The 21,054-nt window shown below is 29.2% G+C and overlaps 1 protein-coding gene across 4 annotated transcripts in view; it reads left to right on the plus strand.

The window, feature by feature from the left end:
- LOC129615665 (AP-1 complex subunit sigma-2) overlaps positions 1-21,054 on the plus strand; it is a 129,850-nt gene that overhangs the window by 65,506 nt on the left and 43,290 nt on the right. For all 4 annotated transcript variants that reach the window (XM_055530990.1, XM_055530989.1, XM_055530988.1 and 1 more), the window contains exon 3: positions 5,674-5,782. In XM_055530990.1, coding sequence (XP_055386965.1) covers positions 5,674-5,782 — 109 coding nt within the window. The remainder of the gene's footprint in view (positions 1-5,673; positions 5,783-21,054) is intronic.

Genomic DNA, 21,054 nt, shown 5'->3' on the forward strand with positions numbered 1-21,054 from the left:
GACTCCTTCAAGTAGTTACAAACTCCATACCAAAGTTAATATACCCTTCGTGAAGGGTATAATAAAGTTAACCGTGTTAACCCTGTGATACCCGTATGAATTTTGATAACTTATGTGCGTATGAATATGACATAGCTGACTATGGGACTGACTGTGACTTTAAGTTGCTATATTACTATATTAATTTATACAAATTTTAGTACTGTGTTTTCAATATTTTCTAAGATATGGCCAAACTACTAATGAAGTTGTGTGGCAGCTACCAGAATGAGTCAAGCAATTTCCTAATATTGCTTTGACCCTAAAAATATATGCGCTTGTGTAAGATTTTAATACCACAACTTTTATAGTTTATGAGATACACCCAAATAACTTTTGAAGTTGTATGACAGCTACCAGAAGGAGGCTAGCAGTTTTAATAACTCTCATTAAACACATTGGCCCTGCTAATATATTCGTCTATGTGAAATTTCAATACCACAGCTTTTATAGTTTCTGAGATATAATGAAATAAATTTTTAAGTTGTATGGCAGCTACCCGAACCAGTACCCCGATCATATCCAATTTAAATAGGGTTCCGGCATTTACTATAGCGAACCATTTCTGAAAATTTGGGTTGACGTTGGGACGGACGGACAGACAGACAAAGCTAAATCGACTCAGAAATCGACACCGATCAAAAACATACACTTGAGTCTATATCTCAGACCATTATTTCTTAGCGTTACACACGGTAAGGAAAATTTAGTATACCCTTCGAAAATACGTTCGAACAGGTGTAATAAAGCCTGGGGTGAAAACAACGAAAATTCATAGAATACTTGAGTTTAAACAATCTCAGTGGTTGAAACCTTACACAGATTTAAATATTCACTTAAGAAGTGAAGCGAAAAAATCTGATGTGGTCAGCAAATAACCGACCGCATTGTGTATTGTCTAGTTAAAAGAAAGTGTTACAGAATATTATAAAAATGTCTGTTAAATACTTCTTTCCAATTTTTAGGACATTAGTAAGCTAATAGTTAACATACCTAGAAAAATGTAAATTCGGCTCTTAGTAGAGTTTCGCTTTATGCTACCCGAATTCCCTGAAATGCTCGCCAGTTAGTTTAGGTAACAACCAGAACTCAAATATCAAATTTCAAGAAATTCCATCAATTCGTTCCGTAGATATGGTGAAAAATGTAAATTCGGCCCGCAGATCAGTTTTCGAGCCCTGATCTTTACAAAAAAAAATACATGTTCATTGTTTTAATACGAGGAATTCAAGTATTAAATTTCAATGAAATCGGTTGATTGTTTCTCTTTATATACACAAAAATGTATATTTGGCCCGTAGTAAACGTTTAGTTGCTGATGCCTGATTTGTTCCAAAAGTTAAGAATTTTCGCGGACGGTCGAGCAAAGCTCAAATATGTAATTTCAAGTAAATCGGTTGAATATTTTCTTCAAAATGGTGAAAAATGTAAAATCGGCACGCAAATCAGTTTTCGAGCCCTGATCTTTCCAAAAAATTTATATATTCATTGTTTTAATACGAGGAATTCATATATTAAATTTCAATGAAATCGGTTGATTATTTCTCTTTATATACACAAAAATGTATATTTGGCACGTAGTAAACGTCTAGTTGCCGATGCCTGATTTCTTCCAAAACATAGGAATTTTCGCGGACGGCCGAGCGGAGCTTATATATAAAATTTCAAGTAAATCAGTTGAATATTTTCTTCAAAATGGTGAAAAATGTAAAACAGGCCCGCTAAAAAGTGCAGTTCCCGAGGCCTGATATATACCAAAAATTGATCAATCCGTGCCATGGTGGAAATAAACTTACATATAAAATTTCATCAAAATCGGTTCAGCCGAACTTGAGATACACGCGTGCACACACAAACCGACAGACCGACAGACCGACGGACCGACAGACCGACAGGCCGACAGACCGATAGACCGACGGACCGACAGGTTGCTAAAAATAGTTTACTTACACTTCCCTACTATGGAGAAGTGCATTTCCACCGAAAACTCGATATGCAAAATTTGTTGCCATCACATAACCTACCTATTGTTTACACAATACGGTCGGTAAAAATCGGCAATTTTTTATGATCGTAATTCATTCAATATATTAGGTTGGATTTTTGTTATGTTTTTCTTGTATTAAAATGACCCCACGGAAGCGTTTTAAAACTAGAACCTATTCTGAAACGTTTACCATCAAAAGGATTTAATGCCGCTTTAGTCTGGCTAAGTGTGTTTACATTATGTTTTTGTAAGACTATAATATTTTGATTAATGCTCTTTTCAATGTTAGAATTCAAGCATTCGATATAATCATTGACAATTATGTCTTGTTTCATAATTTGTTTTTTAATTCCTTTAGCCTTTTAGTACAGCCTATATTTTCTACATACATTTTATGCGACTATTGTTTTCATCTTTTATTAGAGCTAATATAATGACATACATATATATCTATCAGGGCTATCAGGCTCAGAGAGCAAATTAAAAATAAATTCCAAATTTATATGGAACTTAAATGGAAGATGTGTCGGAAGGAAATAAATTAACCAATATTTTTAGCTCTACTGATTCTACATATTTTTTGAAATTTAAAATTTAAATTTGAAAAAAAATCAGTTGGTAAATTCTATCTGAAAAAACACAATTTTTATTATAATTAAAAAATGCAATTTTTAGCGCAGACAATCTTTCTTGTCTTCCAAATGGAAGGTTACTGAATTACAGGGTAAAAACTCAGATTGTCAAAGTGCAGGGTATTATTCAGTCGGTTATACCGACTGAAACGTTTCTACTTGTTTAAAGCTACTGAAGTTTCTCAGAATGAAAATTTTATACTTCTTTCCATATTTTCCAAAGTTTACAGGAAAAAAACATTTTGACCAAAAAGTCAAATTAATTCGTAATGCGTGTTAAAACTACTTCCACGACAGAAAATTTTTGATATTTCCGCTGCAATTAATTCTATACTAAATAACGCAATTAGCTAAATACGAATGCTACTTAAAATATCATATGTTATTGTGCTAGTCGTTAGTTTTTAGCACTTTTCCAAAAAATTTTTTGGAAAAAGTGCTTATTAGTTTCACTCTGTCCGTCTGTCCGTGGACATTTTTTTTGTTTACAAAACTTCTAAACCCTTGATGATAAAAAGCTGAAATTTCAAACGTACATAGATCTCCCCCCCGCTAGAAGTTATACCCCCCCAGAACCATAAAAATGGTTTTTTTTTAATATTTGTTGCAATGAAACCATAAGCATTTTTGAAATTTTGCAAACGCAGAAAGACAGCGGCTTGCTTCTTCTAGCGCGGTATACTATAGTTAAACTTTAGAAAAACAAAATGGCCTTTCAAATGTACCGTTACCTAAAGTCCTTTTTTTCCAAATTTTTGATGTCGTTTTTCTTCTAGACCCCATACTCTAGAACTTTAAAATTTAGGGACTTTTAGACATTAACAAATAGTTCATTTCGTTAGAAGAAAATTTTTTTCCATCTTCACCCCCTCTCAAGTTATCACCTCTTGAAATTCGTAAAATTTGAATTTTTGACACCTTATATTTCCGAAACCGCAAGCTTTTCCAAATTTTTATAAACTCAAAAAGCTAACGGTAAATTGCATGAAACTAAAAAATATAATTATTTTTCTTATCTCACACAATTAACCCTTAAAATCGAGCATTATGTTAACCTCTTTATACCCTGCACTTCGTGAAGGGTATATTAACTTTGGTATGGAGTTTGTAACTACTTGAGTCATCTGCGGTATGGACATATATATATATTCTTGCTCAGCGTAAAATTCTGCGTCGATTTAGACATGTCCGTCTGTCCGTCCGTCCGTCCGTCCGATCGCACGATAACTCAAAAACGAATAATGCAATCGACACCAAACTTTCACAAGTTTTTTCTTTTATGCCAAGGACGAGCCCTATTGTTATTGGACTAATTCGGACAACGGGTTCGGGTAGCTGCCATACAACTCAAAGAGTTTATTTTAAATATTTCAAAAACTAATAAAGCTATAAATATAAAATTTTGTATACACGTGTCCAATTATATTCTACACATGCTCTAGAAATTATAATGGGATAGCTGCACCGGTTCGGGTGGCTGCCATACAACTCCAACAGCAAATTTTTTATATTCCGCAAAATAATAAAGTCAGATTCATGAAACTTGGCAGTCATGTGTCCAATTATAGGTCAAATATATTTCTGAAGTTTTAGAGCAATTGCTTTACAGGTTCGGGTACCTCCCATACAACGCCAGAAGCTAATTTTAAATATTTGGGAAAATAATAAAGTCAGATTCATGAAACTTGGCAGTTGGATGTCCGATTATAGATCAGATATATTTGTGAAGTTTTAAAGGATTTGCTTGACAGGTTCGGGTACCTACCATACAACTCCAGAAGCTAATTTTAAATATTTGGAAAAATAATAAAGTCAGATTCATGAAACTTGGCAGTTTTCTGTCGAGTTATAGGTCAGATATATCTGAAGTTTTAGTGGAATTGCTTGACAGGTTCGAGTAGCTCCCATGCAAGTCTTAAAGCTTATTCTTAATATTTGGAAAAATAATAAAGTCAGATCCATGAAACTTGGCAGTTGTGTGTCCGATTATAGATCAGATATATTTGTGAAGTTTTAGTGGAATTGCTTGACAGGTTCGGGGACTTGCCAAACAACTCCAAAAGCTAATTTTAAATATTTGGAAAAATTATAAAGTCAGATTCATGAAACTTGGCAGTCGGATGTCCAATTATAGGTCAGACATATCCGTGAAGTTTCTATAGAATGACTTCACAGGTTCGAGTAATTGCTACACAATAACGAAAGGTGCAGGGTATAATTCAATCGGTTTATACCGACTGAAACGTTTTTACTTGTTTTATGTTAATTTTTGCTTTATTTCAAAGACTGCATATATGCGTCATCCTAAATATATGCAATCCTAGAAATAGTTTTGTATATGAATGAAAATAATTTTTATAGTGTGATAGGTATACATGGACTGTATTTAAAAGCAGAATTTTCACTTGTTGAAGGGAAAAGTGCTACAATACAAACCATTAGTTTGACCCAACTTTATTCTTTTTGGTGTCTGATTTGATTCGAATTGAACTAGTTATATTTTGGCTTCCTACTCTTAAATTTTTCCCTCTTGAATTTACCCTCTTAATTTTATTGATTTTTACAATTTTAAAGATTTTGAGTTGGAAATTGTTAAAATTACCTTTTACCAATTTTTTTTGTGCGATGCACCGTTTCCGAAATAATTCGATTGTAAGGTGGCTGATTTCGAGGAATGAAGATAGCTCTACGCTTTTTTTGATGTAATTAAAATAAATTTTGGAAACATATTCAATTACAGGTAAATGCTTGATGATAGGTAAAATTGATCTTGATATTTTATTTTTGTAAAGAAAATAACTTTAGAATTAAAAAAAAGTCAAATTTGCACTATTTTTTATATAAAATAAAAATTAAGTGTGTATGTAATATTTTCATTTCTTGGTCATTTTGAAATTGAATTACGCCTTAAATATGAGAAAAAACATTAATTTAAAAAAAGGTCTTGAATACAATAAAAAATTAGATGGTTCCGTAGCATGGTCAAGGAATAATTTTTATTTCTTTTAATTGCAGATATGCTAGCCTTTACTTCTGTTGCGCTATCGAACAAAATGATAATGAACTTTTAACTCTGGAAATCATACATAGATATGTTGAACTTCTTGATAAGTATTTTGGAAGTGTAAGTATAAATATTTAAATTTTTAGTTCTAAATAACAACAAACTTACGCTACGCAACGCGCTTCATTTGTAACCTTCCATCTGAATCAGAATAATTGATGCAAAATCATTCAATTTTCAACGACAAACTTAAAACAAATGTCATATTACATGTTATAAGTATTTTATTAATGCTCTAAATATTGCCTTTAATAAATATATTTTCGAACTTGAAATAGGATTATATTAATGAAATGTTTTCGAAATAATTTCTGGGCCACTTCCATACAAAATTCTGGCACTTTGTTTTATCTACGATCGTATGGTATAATGATAATCGCCTTGTACGATGTTGACGGTTGCGTTAATAGTGGTGGGGGCTGGGGTTAGAGCTGAGGTTAGTTGGTTGAAATTGTGATAGTAATAAAAAAATGATTTTATTATTTTGGTTTTGTTTAGTAAAGAATATCAAAATGTTATAATGCTCAAGTTGTGGTTTTTGAATGACTATTGTAGGTTAAACTGTTAAAAAAAAATTTAAAGTTTTCGGTTATTGTACAACGTTTTTTTTTTTGAATATATGATTAGGTAATAATATGTGTACATGTGAGAAAATAAATAATAGATAATTAGAACATATACGAAAGTCTTAAAAATGAATCAAGAAATCGAAACCGTCACTGAAGATTTTCAATAATTAAATAAAAAATCGGATGCACTTAGCACATAACCGACCGCAATGTGCGTTGTCTAGTAAAGTGAAAGTATTACGAAATATTACAAAAATGCCTTTTAAATACTTCTTTCCAATTTTTAGGACGTTAAGTTTTTACTTAACATACCTAGAAAAGTGTAAATTTGGTTCTTAGTAGAGTTTCGCTTTGTGCCAACTGAATTCCCTGAATGATCGCCAGTTAGTTTCGGTAGTTTCCAGACCTCAAGTATCAAATTTCAAGAAATTTCCCAAGTTCTGATTTTTTCAAAAAATTTATATGTTCATTGTTTTAATACGAAGAATTTAAATAATAAATTTCAAAGAAATCGGTTAATTATTTCTCTTTATATGCGCAAAAATGTATATTTGGCCCGTAGTTGCTGACACCTGATTTCTTCCAAAAGTTAAGAGGTTTCGCGGGCGGTCGGCCGTAGCTTATATATGAAATTTTAAGTAAATCTGTTGAATATTTTTTTATAATGATCAAAATGTAAAACAGGCCCGCTAAATAGTGCAGTTCCCGAAGCCTGATATATTCCAAAAGTTTATCAATCCGTGCCATAGTCGAAATAAACTTACATATAAATTTTCATTAACATTTCGTCCACACACGGACCGACAGACGGACAGGTTGGTAAAAATAGTTAAGTTACACTTCTCTACCATGGGGAAATGCTTTCCTATCGAAAACTTGTTATGCAAAATTTGCTGCCTTCACATAACCTATCTATTGTATTCACAATATGGTCGGTAAAAATTGTAATATTTCTAAGAGTAATGTTTATATTACACGGCTTGATATGATAACGTTTATTGAAAAGAGAATTCATGTGGGTCTTAATCAATGTTCTAAATGTTATTCTAAAGCAAATAATGTTTATATGAATGTCAAATTCATATGAATGGCAAATCCTTCCAAGCCTACAACATTTTTTTGTATAACGATGTCAATGACGAACATGGCTTGGTCGATGTGTTTATATTTACCTTATAAGGGATTCAAATGGGTTGAAAACTTTGATAATTTTAAAGTTTAGGAGGTTCATGATATCTCAGACACTGGATACATTTAAGAATTTGATTGAGTACCCTGATGTGGTACATTCAATACATAAAAACCTTTCCTTTTGCCCTGAACGTCTTTTTATTAAATTAAAGCAAACCAAATTGATAGGTACTCTTTATAATAAAACTAAACACGTTACACATTATCAAAATTTAAAATTAATAATAAAAAACATGGGTTAAAAAAAACGAAAATTCATAGAATACTTGATTTAAAACAATCTCAGTGGTTAAAACCTTATGTAGATTTGAGTGCTTACAGTTAGTGGTTGAATTATTGATTTGCGACGTTTGGCTTCTTTCCTTGCTGGTATGTTATTACAGTGTTATTATGTTTCACCTTGAAAATCAATTAAATTTCCGTCCTGATCAATTAGTTGTGTAGTTATCGAACTTGTTTGATTGGGAGCTAGAAGTAAATAAGATTTCTGGAAACTTCAATTATTTTATATTCTAGGGGAACTTCTATAGGAAATCCTATGAAGAATATATGCCTCCTGATTATTAATATATAATCCTTGTATAATATTACACCTTACACTTATAACACTAATTTTATTTATGTTAACAGGTAAATTTGATACATTTCATTTAATTAGTATGGTTTTCATTTTTTACCGATCGCATTGTGTATACAATAGGCAGGTTATGTGATGGCAACAAATTTTGCATATCGAGTTTTAAATGGGAACGCACTTCTCTATGCTGGGGAAGTATAAATAAGCTATTTTTGTTGCCCTATCGTTCTGTTGGTCTGTCTGTCTGTGTTTGCACGCGTGTATCTCAAGTTCGGCTGAACCGATTTTGATGAAATTTTATATGTAAGCTTATTTCGACTATTAATTGAAAACTATTGCCGATTGATCAACTTTTGGGATATATCAGGCCTCGGGAACTGTATTTCTTAGCGGGCCTATTTTACATTTTTGATCATTATGAAGAAAATATTCAACAGATTTACTTGAAATTTCATATACTCGCTCGACTGTCCGCGGATCCACTTAACTTTTGGAGGAAATCAGGCGTCAGCGACTGGACATTTACTACAGGCCAAATATACATTTTTGCGTATATAATAAGAAATAATCAACCGATTTTATTTAAATTTAATATTTAAATTGTTCGTATTAAAATGAGCATATACATTTTTTAACATATATACGGAAAGAATTGATGGAATTTTTTGAAATTTGATATTTCAGTTCTGGTTGTTACCGAAACTAATTGGCGAGCAGTAGTAAAAATATGGGGGGTAGTAAAAATATGGGAGGAAGTGACATCCTAAACGTATGCAATATTATATATGGGGTTCTAGACCTAAGTGTAATCCTAGAAGTATGCAACAATGAATATGGGGTTCTAGATATAAAGTATATGGGGTTCTTTATATGGCATTATTGCATACATTTAGGATAGCACTTGTGGTTGTTGTTTAATGTAAAAGTAAGCGGGAGTGTGACGCTAAGGATATGCAATGATGAAAATGAAAGTAAGCATTTTGAAGTATGATTGATAGTAGAGCGCCACGTTACGAGTAGAATTAGTTGTATTTATTACGAGTCTGAATTAGTTTTTCGATTTTTAAAATGAAGTATGCAATATTTGTAGAGGAGTTGTTGTCTCGGTTAAAAGTAGGTAAAATTGTAAGTAAGAACTATTTTTTATTTTAAATATTGATTGAAGTATTTAATATTTAAAATGAAGTATGCAATATATGTAGAAAGGTTGTGGTCTCGGTTAATGTTGTAAGTTTTTTAAAAAAGATGTTAAATTTAAAATCTTTTTCAAATAAAAAAAGTTCTTAAAGCTTGAAAGGTAGGTTTAGAATTATTTTAACATCTATAACCATTTAAACATTGATAACACAGCACCACGTTACGAGAAGAATTAGTTTTTAATATTGATAATACAGTTTAGAATTATTTTTTTAAATATTGATAACACAGCACCACGTTTCGAGATCTATTTGCTTCTTGAAAACAAAAGGTTAGGTCTAGACTATGTAATTTATGAAATGATTTTTTCCTTTTTAAAGCTTACGCGGTGTAATTGTTTCATCTGAAAACAAAAAGATTTGTGACAAAACACAATGCAATATTTTTCAACAATCTTATGTAATTTATATGCCATATTTAATACATTTCTTATAAAGTAATTTCTACCGTTAATTTTCTAAAGCATAATGCCCCCAAGCGTATATATTTACTTTAGCATTTAAAATATATCTTTTTTCATCTGCATTACTTAAAACTACCTTATTAAGATTTTGAGTATAAATAGAGTGTAGTTTGAATGTGAAAACCTTCATATTATTAAATTATTTAGTAAAGCATATTTGTAATCTTCTAATTTTAAATAATTAACACTATATAAATGGTCTTATTAAATCTTTTTCATAATCTGATGTGTCAAAATAATATGTTAAATATGGTCTTATATCTTTATAAAAATCATCTGTAGTGATTGTGTAAATAAAACTATCACTGTTTATATAAATAAGCATTAAATTATTTTGAAACTTTGGTTTCATAAAATTATAGTGAAAGTTATACATTAACATTTTCGATTGATCTAAAATTGTAAAACCTATATATGTAGATTAGTTTATTGTAATTTGCTTTTGTTTTATTTAATTCTACAACTGCTAGATTAGATTTAAAAATTAAAACGCTATTAAAATTAGGGGTTGTTATTAGAGCTCTAAGTCCTAAGTGGCTTAGAGTATGTTGCTAAGAATCAGCAACATACACTACTCTTCTGTTATCAACATTTTTCATGGTTTTACCAAACACGGAGTTATTTATTAATTTAAAAAAGTTTTTTTCAAAAGAATTTTGAGTATTTGTTCTATAATTAGTATTTAAATCAATGTATTTTTTTAACCAATTACCTTGTTGGAATTGTAAAACTCTATGTACTTTTTTCAAAATTAATTCATTTTCAAGACGCTGCTTAAGATTTCTATAGCGGATTACATAATTTTTCTTATTGTTTAAATTAGTTAATAATTTTTTGTTTTTCCATTTGGGGGGGTACTAATTTCATTACAAAAGGGTAAGTTATTATGAAGATCATGAAGATCCTTGTGATAATCTAAATCTACTTCTAAGATATAACCGATATCTGAATCATCAAATATTAACGGAACATCAATTGTGTTACCAATCCACTTGAAATTTTTATATGGGATTGAATTTTTCATTCTTATATTTATTATTGGCTACAAAATGACGCAAAGAACATTGACTAATACCTCCCCGTATTCCTGACTTTACAAAATTGTACATGTTGATAACTGCAAATAGCTCTAACTCTATTTCGGTGTATTTAAGCATCGCTTACCATGAAAGACCTGGAGCAGTGTAAAAATTAGCAGGATCTAAATTGTAGATTTTTCTACATATTTTTCTAAAATTTTCGAAAACATCCGCTAATAATAAAACATCTGTTTTTAAGTACAACTTAAGATAATCAGACAAATTTCGACAATTGAAGGTACTCCACAAGGTAATCGCATGTTCCTGAACTTCATTTGAACAAGACGTGTTCGTAATTGTATTAAAAAATTCTTTTTGTGGTGGTAAATCTTCTTGTAATTTTAACTGTTTAAATATTCATAGGGAAAAACACCGTTTCTGATCATTAGATTGTATTTATCACCAAAGTAACTTAAAATATTTTTTATATTACTTTTATCTATATCCTTGGCAAGGCTATCTAAGCTAGCTGCCATGAAACGAAAGCTATCCAAAAATTTAATATTGAAAGAACAGTTTTCTTTGGGAAGTGTAATCTTCTTAGTTAGAGATAAATACTTTTCCTTATTTAAAGGAATAACTGAAATATTTCCCGGTAGTAAATTTAATTATTTAAATAGATTATAACAATCATACCCAGAAAAATTATGGAAAAACACGGGGAAATATGAAGGTTTCCTAAATAAAATATCACAACCAGAGTGAGCTGGTCCTCGATATTTACCACTAAAATGACAATGGTCTCTTACTCTATCGCTTAAATCCAGATTCTTACCTCAAATGTGACAAATGGTTTCCGTTAACTGTCTTACTTCCTCATTTAGTGTCATTTTCTTCATTAGTTTTATACCCCGGGATTATTTCAAATAAACATATGAACAGTCTTCTGCCAATCTATAAGAAGCTAAAAATTAAAAATATATTATAAACAACAAGTCTGAAATATAATAATAATGTACTAACCTTTTAATTAAATCATCTGCACAAGGTGGTCAAACACATTCTACATATTTATTTAAAGATATGTCAAATGAGCACATAAAGTAGGAGAACGCAGCTGGAATATGTTCCTGTATATTTGTTTTAGATGATGTTTGTCCATTTGGTCGACATGTTGAAATTGGTTTTAATAAGCTTTCACTATCCGCATATATCACAAAAGGCGTTTACATTTGTTGCTCAAAGTTTTTAAATTTTAAAATATTATCATCTTTCGTTGGTAAAATAGTAACAACCATATTATATTCATTTTTATGGATTTTAAGATCTGCAGATTTATAAAAATGTTGTAAACAGTTTACTTAAATTACTGAAAAGTAATTTTGCTAAACTTTTAATCAATACGAAATGGCATTTTTCTCCATTTTCAAGTAGTAAATTAATATGATGTTTCTTTTCATTTTTGGTTAAATAATAAGGTCCTACTATTTCATTATTTTCCAATCCAAAAACGTTAACACTAATTGTTGTATTTTGCTCTTCAAATGTTTTTGATTGTATAAGTTTGAGCGGAAATTCTATCCCATCAAAATTTATCACCGGAACCAAACCATGATTTAGCTTTATTTTTGATTCGTTAATATTATTTATTTTATATGTTCCAGGTATTGATGTATGTTGTTGCTGGTTATAATGCTGATATTATAGCCCATTTAAAACAGTAAATAGCAAAATTTTTCATATTGATACAGGCTTTTTTATTTTCCATTTTTGCTGATGTCTGATATATGCTGATGCTTTTAATGGTTGATACTCATTAATACTTAGTTGTACACCAATAATTTTTAATAATGCCCATTCACTGATTCCATATTAATGATTTCAATAATGCCCATGATTGATTCTCTTAATCATGGTGTCAAATGTTGTATTTGTTCACAAACATGGGCAACAATACAAATTTCGAGTACATATTACAAAGTGTTTCATAATTTTCTATATATATATCTGATTCCAGAAAATTGTGATCAAGTCTGTTTTTGTAAAATTAGAAATGGGGAATCATTTTCAGCTAATAATCTAACTATAACTCATTTGGATTGGTAACATTTGAAAATAAAAGTGTACGGTGATGATATTAGCATATCTAGTAAAATTAGAATGAATGTAAACCGAAAAAAACATAAAATCTTTCATCAAACTGTCCGTTTGCTGATGAAGCTGATTGGGAAATTATTGAAAAAAGTATAACAGATATACTATTTGATGAAAACAAGAAGACAACAGAACGAAGGTCAAATACACTTGCCTCTATGAATAAAATAGTGCACAACACAATTGAAGAAGATAATGGATCATTATTAAGAGAGAGATTTGAAAGCTCTATAGATTTCCTGATTTCTATAGAGAATTTATATAATTACCAAAATAATAAAGCTGTATGGGGAAAATTTGAACTTCATAGAGTTTGAAAGTTCTGACAATGAGAAAAAAAGATACATGTCAACTATACTATTTTCAAATTAGTAGAAAAAAACAAAAAAGCACATAAAAGATAGCATTTGAGGAAAAATTGATACTATATTCAGATACTATATTAGATTTACGTAAAGTAAAGCAAACTTGTCGTATGAAAATATCTTAAATAAAAAAAAATTTTCATTGTGTTATCTGGAAACATGATTCTAATAAAAAAAAGTTAAAAAGTAAATTACATCTGTTTTATTTATCCAAGAACTATGAGTTGATGGAAAACCAAGCCATTTTACAAATACTTTGTCACCTTTATCTTTTACAACTAAATAAATATCATTATGTTTTTAACTAAATAAATATCATTATGTTTTGATTTCAGTAACTTATGTTCATAGAAACCACCTTCAATGGGTTGTCCTTCATAATCTTCTAATAAGTATGTGATGGTGAGTTTTCTTGGAAGACGTATTTTAAAGATTTCTCTCACGGAGGAGAATTAAAAAGATTTTAAATCCATCAAAAGTCATTATGCGATAAACTCTTAGGATGATAAATTTTTTTCCTCTATGATTAAGTATTTGAAATGACTGAAGTTGAATTTTACTATTTAGTTCATTTAATTTTTCTATAATAGAAATATTTTCTTCAGATCTCATGATTAAGATGTTTCTATGAGTACTGCTTTTTACAAACTAAATTATCATAATAATTTTTACATATATATGAATTATTTCCTTTTTAGCACTTTTCCAAAAATTTTTTGAAAAAAAGTGCTTATTAGTTTCACTCTGTCCGTCCGTCAGTCCGTCAGTCCGTCCGTCCGTCCGTCCGTCCGTCCGTCCGTCCGTCCGTCCGTCCGTCCGTCCGTCCGTCCGTCCGTCCGTCCGTCCGTCCGTCCGTCCGTCCGTGGACACTTTTTTGTTTACAAAATTTCTACATCTTTGAAGATAGAAAGCTGAAATTTTACATGTACATAGATCTTTACTAGAAACTTATTTCCGTAGAACAAAATTTTTACCTATCTCCCCCCCTCTAGAAGTTATATCCCCCCAAAACCCTAAAAATGCCATTTTTTAAATATTTAGTGCATTGTAACCATAAGCATTTTTCAAATTTTGCAAACGCAGAAAGACAGTGGTTTGCTTCCCCTAGCGTGGTATACTATAGTTAAACCTTAGAAAAACAAAATGGCCGTTCAAATTTACCGTTATCTAAAGTCCGTTTTTTCCAAATTTTTGATGTCGTTTTTCTTCCCCAGCTTGTAGAAGCTTGAAATTTTAGGGGCTTTTAGACACTAGTAAATGCTTCATTTCGTTAGAAGAAAGTTTTTTCCATGTTCACCCCCCCTCAAGTTATCACCTCTTGAAATTTGTAAAATTTGAATTTTTGACAACTTATATTTCCGACACCATGAGTTTTTAAAATTTCTATAAACGCAAAAAGCTGACGGTAAATTCCATGACATTAAAAAATATAATTATTTTTCTTAACTCATACAATTAACCCTTAAAATCAAGCATTATGTTAACCCCACTTTATATTAATTTTCAAATAATTTCTTTATTTCAAATACTGCATAAATCGTTTATCCTAAATATATGCGATTGCATATGTTTAGGATAAACTACGAAATAATTAACAAAATAAAATTAGATACGAAACTACTGCTAGCAGTAGTTTCGTATATCAATGAAAATAATATTAATAGTGAGATAGGTATACATAGACTGTATTTAAAAGCAGTCTTTTCATTTGTTGAAGGGAAAAGTGCTACAATACAAACCATTGGTTTGACCCAACTTTATTATTCTTTCGTACAGTTTTCTCACTTTATTATAATATTATCAGTAGAAATCCATGGACAACTTTCAGGTTACGAGTCCGCAATATCTGAAGAATATGGTCAAATATCCCAATGAAAGCCGTAAGGCTTTGTTTCTATTTGTTTTGAATTTTTGAATTTAACAAAAATTTATAATGGCCTTTTAGTTCATTAGAATGATCTTCTAACAAAATGTCATCATATTTAATAATAAAATTATTCAATTTGTGTCCGAATTGTGATATACCCATATTTTATGAATTATAGCTTGATATAAACTAATGTTTTATGTCATTTTAAGCACCTCTTTCTAATAATTTTACACGAGTTCAAAATTATTTAAATGTTCTGCGGTTTCAGTATTTACCAAATTCATAGTGTTATTTATTTTATCATCCATACTTTTCCAAAGAATTTTACTTTGTGTTTCAATTCTATCTTCGATAAAAGTTTTCATCTCATCGTCTAATTCATTCAATTTGTCGTTTAAAATTTGTTTTAAACTTTTAAGTGGGTTATCTAAATATTGTACTACAGACATTAACTCCTCATCAACAAATTTCTTTGTAGTAGCATCGGTAGGGTTAATCGGATCCCTAAGATTTATTAATTGTTTATTTTGAATATCATAATCCCCATTTGAATTTATTTTAAAATGAGGAAAAGTAGGACTTTGTCGTGGAATTTTATGACTGTGTCTCTTGACTATGCACCTTGACTATGTCCGAATTTATCGATAGTCATGTTTCAAATGGTTGTTTTTGTTATTTTGTTTTTTAATTTATTCAATTATATTAGCTTCCCTTAGTTCTTCAATTATGGAGTTAATTTCATTTTGATAATTATTATTACCAGCTAATTGTGATGCAAGTAAAAGTCTTAATCTCTTTACCAGCTCATTTGGATCATCCCAATTAACATACTGTACTGGATTTTTTGAATAAATCATGTTTGTTGTTTGTCTAGTTAAAGTTTTGCCTACTTTTTTACTTCTTGTATTATGTTCATGTTTATACGTTTACTTATGATATTATTATGATGATGTCATAAAACTTTCAAAAGTACAATTTTCTTTTTTTGGTGTGGTTGTGAAATCGATTTCAGATTCTTCTCTGATTTCGGGTTTGATATAATCAACCAGATGTTGATTATATCAAACCCGTTCTAATAGCTGAGTATTTTCCTGCTATAGAACTAACAGATAACTACATTTGCGAATTAGTAGATTTTCAAACGTATAACTCTGCTCCAAATATTGATGAGCAAAATAGTAAATTTATTTATGGGGATAAGGCTATCAATATTCCTACAGGTTCTTATGAAATCGAAGATATCGAAAAATTTCTTAAGAAAGAGTTGGGAATACTTAATAAAAAGGTGGAAAAAGGAAAATTAATAATAAAACCTAATAATAATGCATTAAAATGTGAAATTTATTCACACAGAAAAAAAAGAGTAGTAAATTCAACTAAACATTAGTAGAAATCAACTAAAGTTGTCATTTGTTTTTCAGCCAATCACCCTAATTAGTTAATTTAACTAATTTAATTCATTGATTTTAAAAATGTCATATTAGTTATTTCATTCAAAGATTTAGTCAAATCAACTAATTATTTGTTAGAATTAGAGAAACACTTTCATTGATTTAATCAATATATTATTTGAAACAACTAAAGAATTTGTATATTTTTACTAATTTATTATTTGATTCAAACAATACTTTATGTGAATCAATGAAAGAAAGTTGATGATTCAAAAAATTGTTTTGTAAATTCAACTAAAATATTAGTAAATTCAACTAAATGATTTAGTTGAAAACTAAAAAATTAAATCATTGATTTTACTAAAGATTTTTTATATGGTACAGGGTGCTTTCTCTGATCAGATTGCTTTATCTATGTGACAATGCTGGGATTCAAATTGAAATAAAATATCTCAATAATTTTAATTTTACATTATTTTTTTTTATTTTAATTCTCACCTTGGTAATTCAATTTTAAAAACCTTTAAATTCAAATAAAATTAATATAATTTATTAACATTTTTTTCAGTTTTTTAAACAGATGGATTTTTTATCTTAAGAATAAAAACATTATTTAATTTTAAAATATTTATCGGTGGATACCGAATATTCTCAATTTTTACTAAACTTATAGGTAAAGAAACTTTTTTATTTTCAACAATATAGCAGTTATAATGTGAATCATAATTTTTAATATCTAAGTAATGACCAGCGAAATAGTATTCAAGTGAACTTTTTAAAATGCGTGTAATATTAAAAAAAGTATAAGTTTCATCTTTATTTAACGTTAAAACTTGTTTTGTTTTATACAATGTGTTATTAATTTTAATACTTTTACTTGTCATTATAGATATTAAGATTGTTTTATCAATCAAAGTAACATTAGTGTATGATTTTAATTCTTTATGCTTACTGTGAAATCTCATTGTCTACAATGCTTTCAGTGGTCCTAATTTTCTTATTACAGTAGGGTAATGAACTACGAAATGTTCTTTAGGTGTTAGTATACATTCGAAAATTCGCAAATACATTTCGTGATGTTTTTTAATAATATTTTTTAGATAAATTATTTCATGTTCTTTGAATGTTGGCTTCATTATAAATTCTATCAATTCCAAAAGCACGTCAAGAGAGAAAAATTGCTTTTCTATAATAAAATAGTTTAAAATTTTTGCAAATTCAACATGATACACGCCTTCGAACACGTCGTGCATTATGTCTACAACAATATTATCCACGACGTTAAAGTGTTTTATATCATTGAAGACACATAGTTCCTTAATACCTGTTTCACTAGTATTTGCTGTTTCCACTTCAGTTGCATAATTTTTTATGTTTCTCAAGAGCAAACAATTTTGGATCCAATTCTTTGCTTTAAAATTGGCCAGTTTAAAAATAAATCTATATTTTCCTCAGATTGCTGTTGCCTAATTTTGAAAGTTTTTTTCCATTTTTCGATTACTGTATCTTCAGGCGATTTGTTATTTTGTAGCCACAGTATATCTTCGTTACCATCCCAGTTAGGCTCTTCTGAAAGTTAAATTTTATTAAAGTAAGTGCAAAACAATTAGCCTTGTACCTCTGTATGAGTTATGTTCCTCCGAAGTCTCCGTAGAAACTTTTCTTTTTAAGTTGTAACGACTCTTAACTAAACCATTCGCTTGAAATTTCTTCGTCAAATTATAAAACTTTTGGACCAAAATTCCTTTAGTTTTAGAGTTTCCAATATATAAATCCTATATGCAATTTAATTTATGAGAAGTTTTATGTTTTATTCATTATTCAACAAACCTGATTTTCACTTTTAAACAAGCTAGTTATTTGAGCTACTATATTTTCGTAGTCGGATTTGGTAGGATAATAATTTTTATTTAACCACCACTCACAAATAATTTGAACAAGTTGTTTGCGATCGTTACCTGTTAGATTTTTCTTTCTTAAGATTTCCTTTCCAAATAAGGACTGCGTCAAGATTAATTGAGGTTCTGAAATGCACATTACTAACGTTATAAGTATTATATAGCAAAAAACAAAATATATCTTTTGCATATAAAAACAAATTACCAAATCTTCAGAAATTTCTGTAGAATTCGGACAAGTAGTATTATTTGAGGACGCGAGAGATGAACTAGTCACCCAACTTACTGTATCTCTTGATGAATTGATAGATAATGTATCCGCCAAAGGGGTGCAAAATCCCTAAATATTAATTTTAATACTTTAATTTTTTAATTATAGTAATATTTGAAACATAGCTATAGTAATAAATTTTATAACCTTTTGTAAATAACAAAAGGTTTTCAAATCCTTTACTTTAGCTAGACTTATCATTCTAAAAAATTACTTGTTGAATTACCTGAGTGCGTCTCCACTCTAACACTTTCTGACGGAATTTGCAACGAAGGCCGAGTTTTTCTACTGGAATTAATTGTTCTATGTCACACAGCGTTAAGAGCTTCCAGATCTATGAGCTTGTCTTTGAAAAAAAATACAACCAATAAGAATTGTATTCATATATACATATATTATATATAATATTTTATTAGCATTAATATAAGTGTCTAATTTGAGCTTGTATTTGAATTTAAACTTTCACTTTAAAATTTACAAATTACATTTAGTAATATAAGAAAATAATATTTGAAACTGATGGTAGTTGTCACAATGTAAAATTAAAATTGATATTTTTTAATGATTAATGAAAAAAACAAAAAAATCACATTGTCACCAATAAAATATAAGACTTTGGAAACAGCGCCAATAGGTATTTAAATTCAGTACACTCTTTATATAGTTATAACATTATTATCTACCTGTAAAATTTTTTGCAAATTCTTCGTCAAATCCCCACTCTCGAATTAAATTCTGAAAAGCATCATCGTCTTCTCGTACATCGTCTACATACTCGTACAAAACGACATTATTATCATCGTTTATAAAAAATTCTTGCGCCATTTTATAATTATAAAATTAAATGTAATTAAAACACTGTTCTATAAATTTACATCGACCAATTGAAATATTGACAAATATTTTTATAACAATTACACTTATTTCACTTAATTCACTGAATAAACGCAAAACGCAAAATTTTTTATGGCAATATTTTATATTCGCATTTCAACACTATTACAGACCGCAATAAACTGACGCAATGATGATTGTTTACTTAAAAAGTATTAGAAACGACTAACGGGACTGATAACCAGACAACTAATTAAATTTGTCAAATCAACTAATGTTTATAGGTATTAGTTGAAATTTATTATGTCTTGTTTTGTTTAAAAAAAAAACAATAATAAAAAACAAAAAAAAATGTTTGTGATATGTCAAATCAACTAATGTTTAGTTGAAATTTATCATGTCTTGTTTTGTTTAAAAAAAAAAACAATAATTAAAATCAAAAAAAAATGTTTGTGATTCAACTAATTTTATTAGTAAAATCAAAGAATGTTTAAGAAAATCAACTAATTGTATAATTTATCAAAATCAAAAAATGTATTTGTATATTTCAACTAAAGTTTTCATTAATTCTAATAATTATTTAGTTGAAACATCTAATTTGTTTAAATAAATTAACAAATTCAAATCAATGAATTATTTTAGTTAAATTACCAAATAAAATTTTTTGTTTTATCAAAAGAATAGTCAATTTAACAAATGCATTTTGTTGAATCATACAATTTACGGTCAACTAATTTAGCTTAGTAAATTTTACTAATGTTGTTTTTTCTGTGAGATGAAGATATTGATTTCACACGAGAAGAAACAATTGGCTGATTGCTGGGTTTTGGTTAAAGAAAGCTAAAAGCAAATAGATGGCATTCGTCAGATGCACTAGTTGACATAAATAAAATTATTATTATACATGTTGAATGTAATATTATTCAAGGAACATATATTAATAATCAGGAAGCGCATATTCTTCATGAATAATCTATCGCTGTGGCTTCTGGCTATAAAATCATTGAAGTTCCTAAAAATCTTATCTATTTATCTGTAGCCACCAATCACTGTAAAACTAGTTGATAAGAATAACAATCTAATTAATTTTCAAGATAAAACTATAGCAGTGCGATTACACCTGAAACATAATCAAAATGATACTATTAAATAGCATAAGGCATAGCAGACAAACATTAATAAAATCAACAGATTTTAAACAAGCACTAACAGCAGATATCCAACAATATTTAAAATCACTCGGATTCAAATTGAAGAAGAATTAAAATGGACAATCTATTTTCAAGTCCTGTAACCGATGAAAGCATAACAAGTGCTCAGTTGCATACATATTCACCCTTTTTGAATTCATTTAACAAAAGCGATATTATAAGAATACATATACAGAATCAAAATTTGAATATCTTACCATCCGCTAGTATACTTTATCTTGAAGGTACTCTTACAAAAGCTGACAGAACTGAAACTTCAAGCACAAAATTTACCAACAATGCAATAGCATTTTTATTTGATGAAATACGATATGAATTAAAG

This window comes from Condylostylus longicornis, unplaced genomic scaffold (genome assembly GCF_029603195.1).
Source record: "Condylostylus longicornis isolate FDR11 unplaced genomic scaffold, ASM2960319v2 ptg000143l, whole genome shotgun sequence".
Classification (NCBI taxonomy): Eukaryota; Metazoa; Arthropoda; class Insecta; order Diptera; family Dolichopodidae; genus Condylostylus; species Condylostylus longicornis.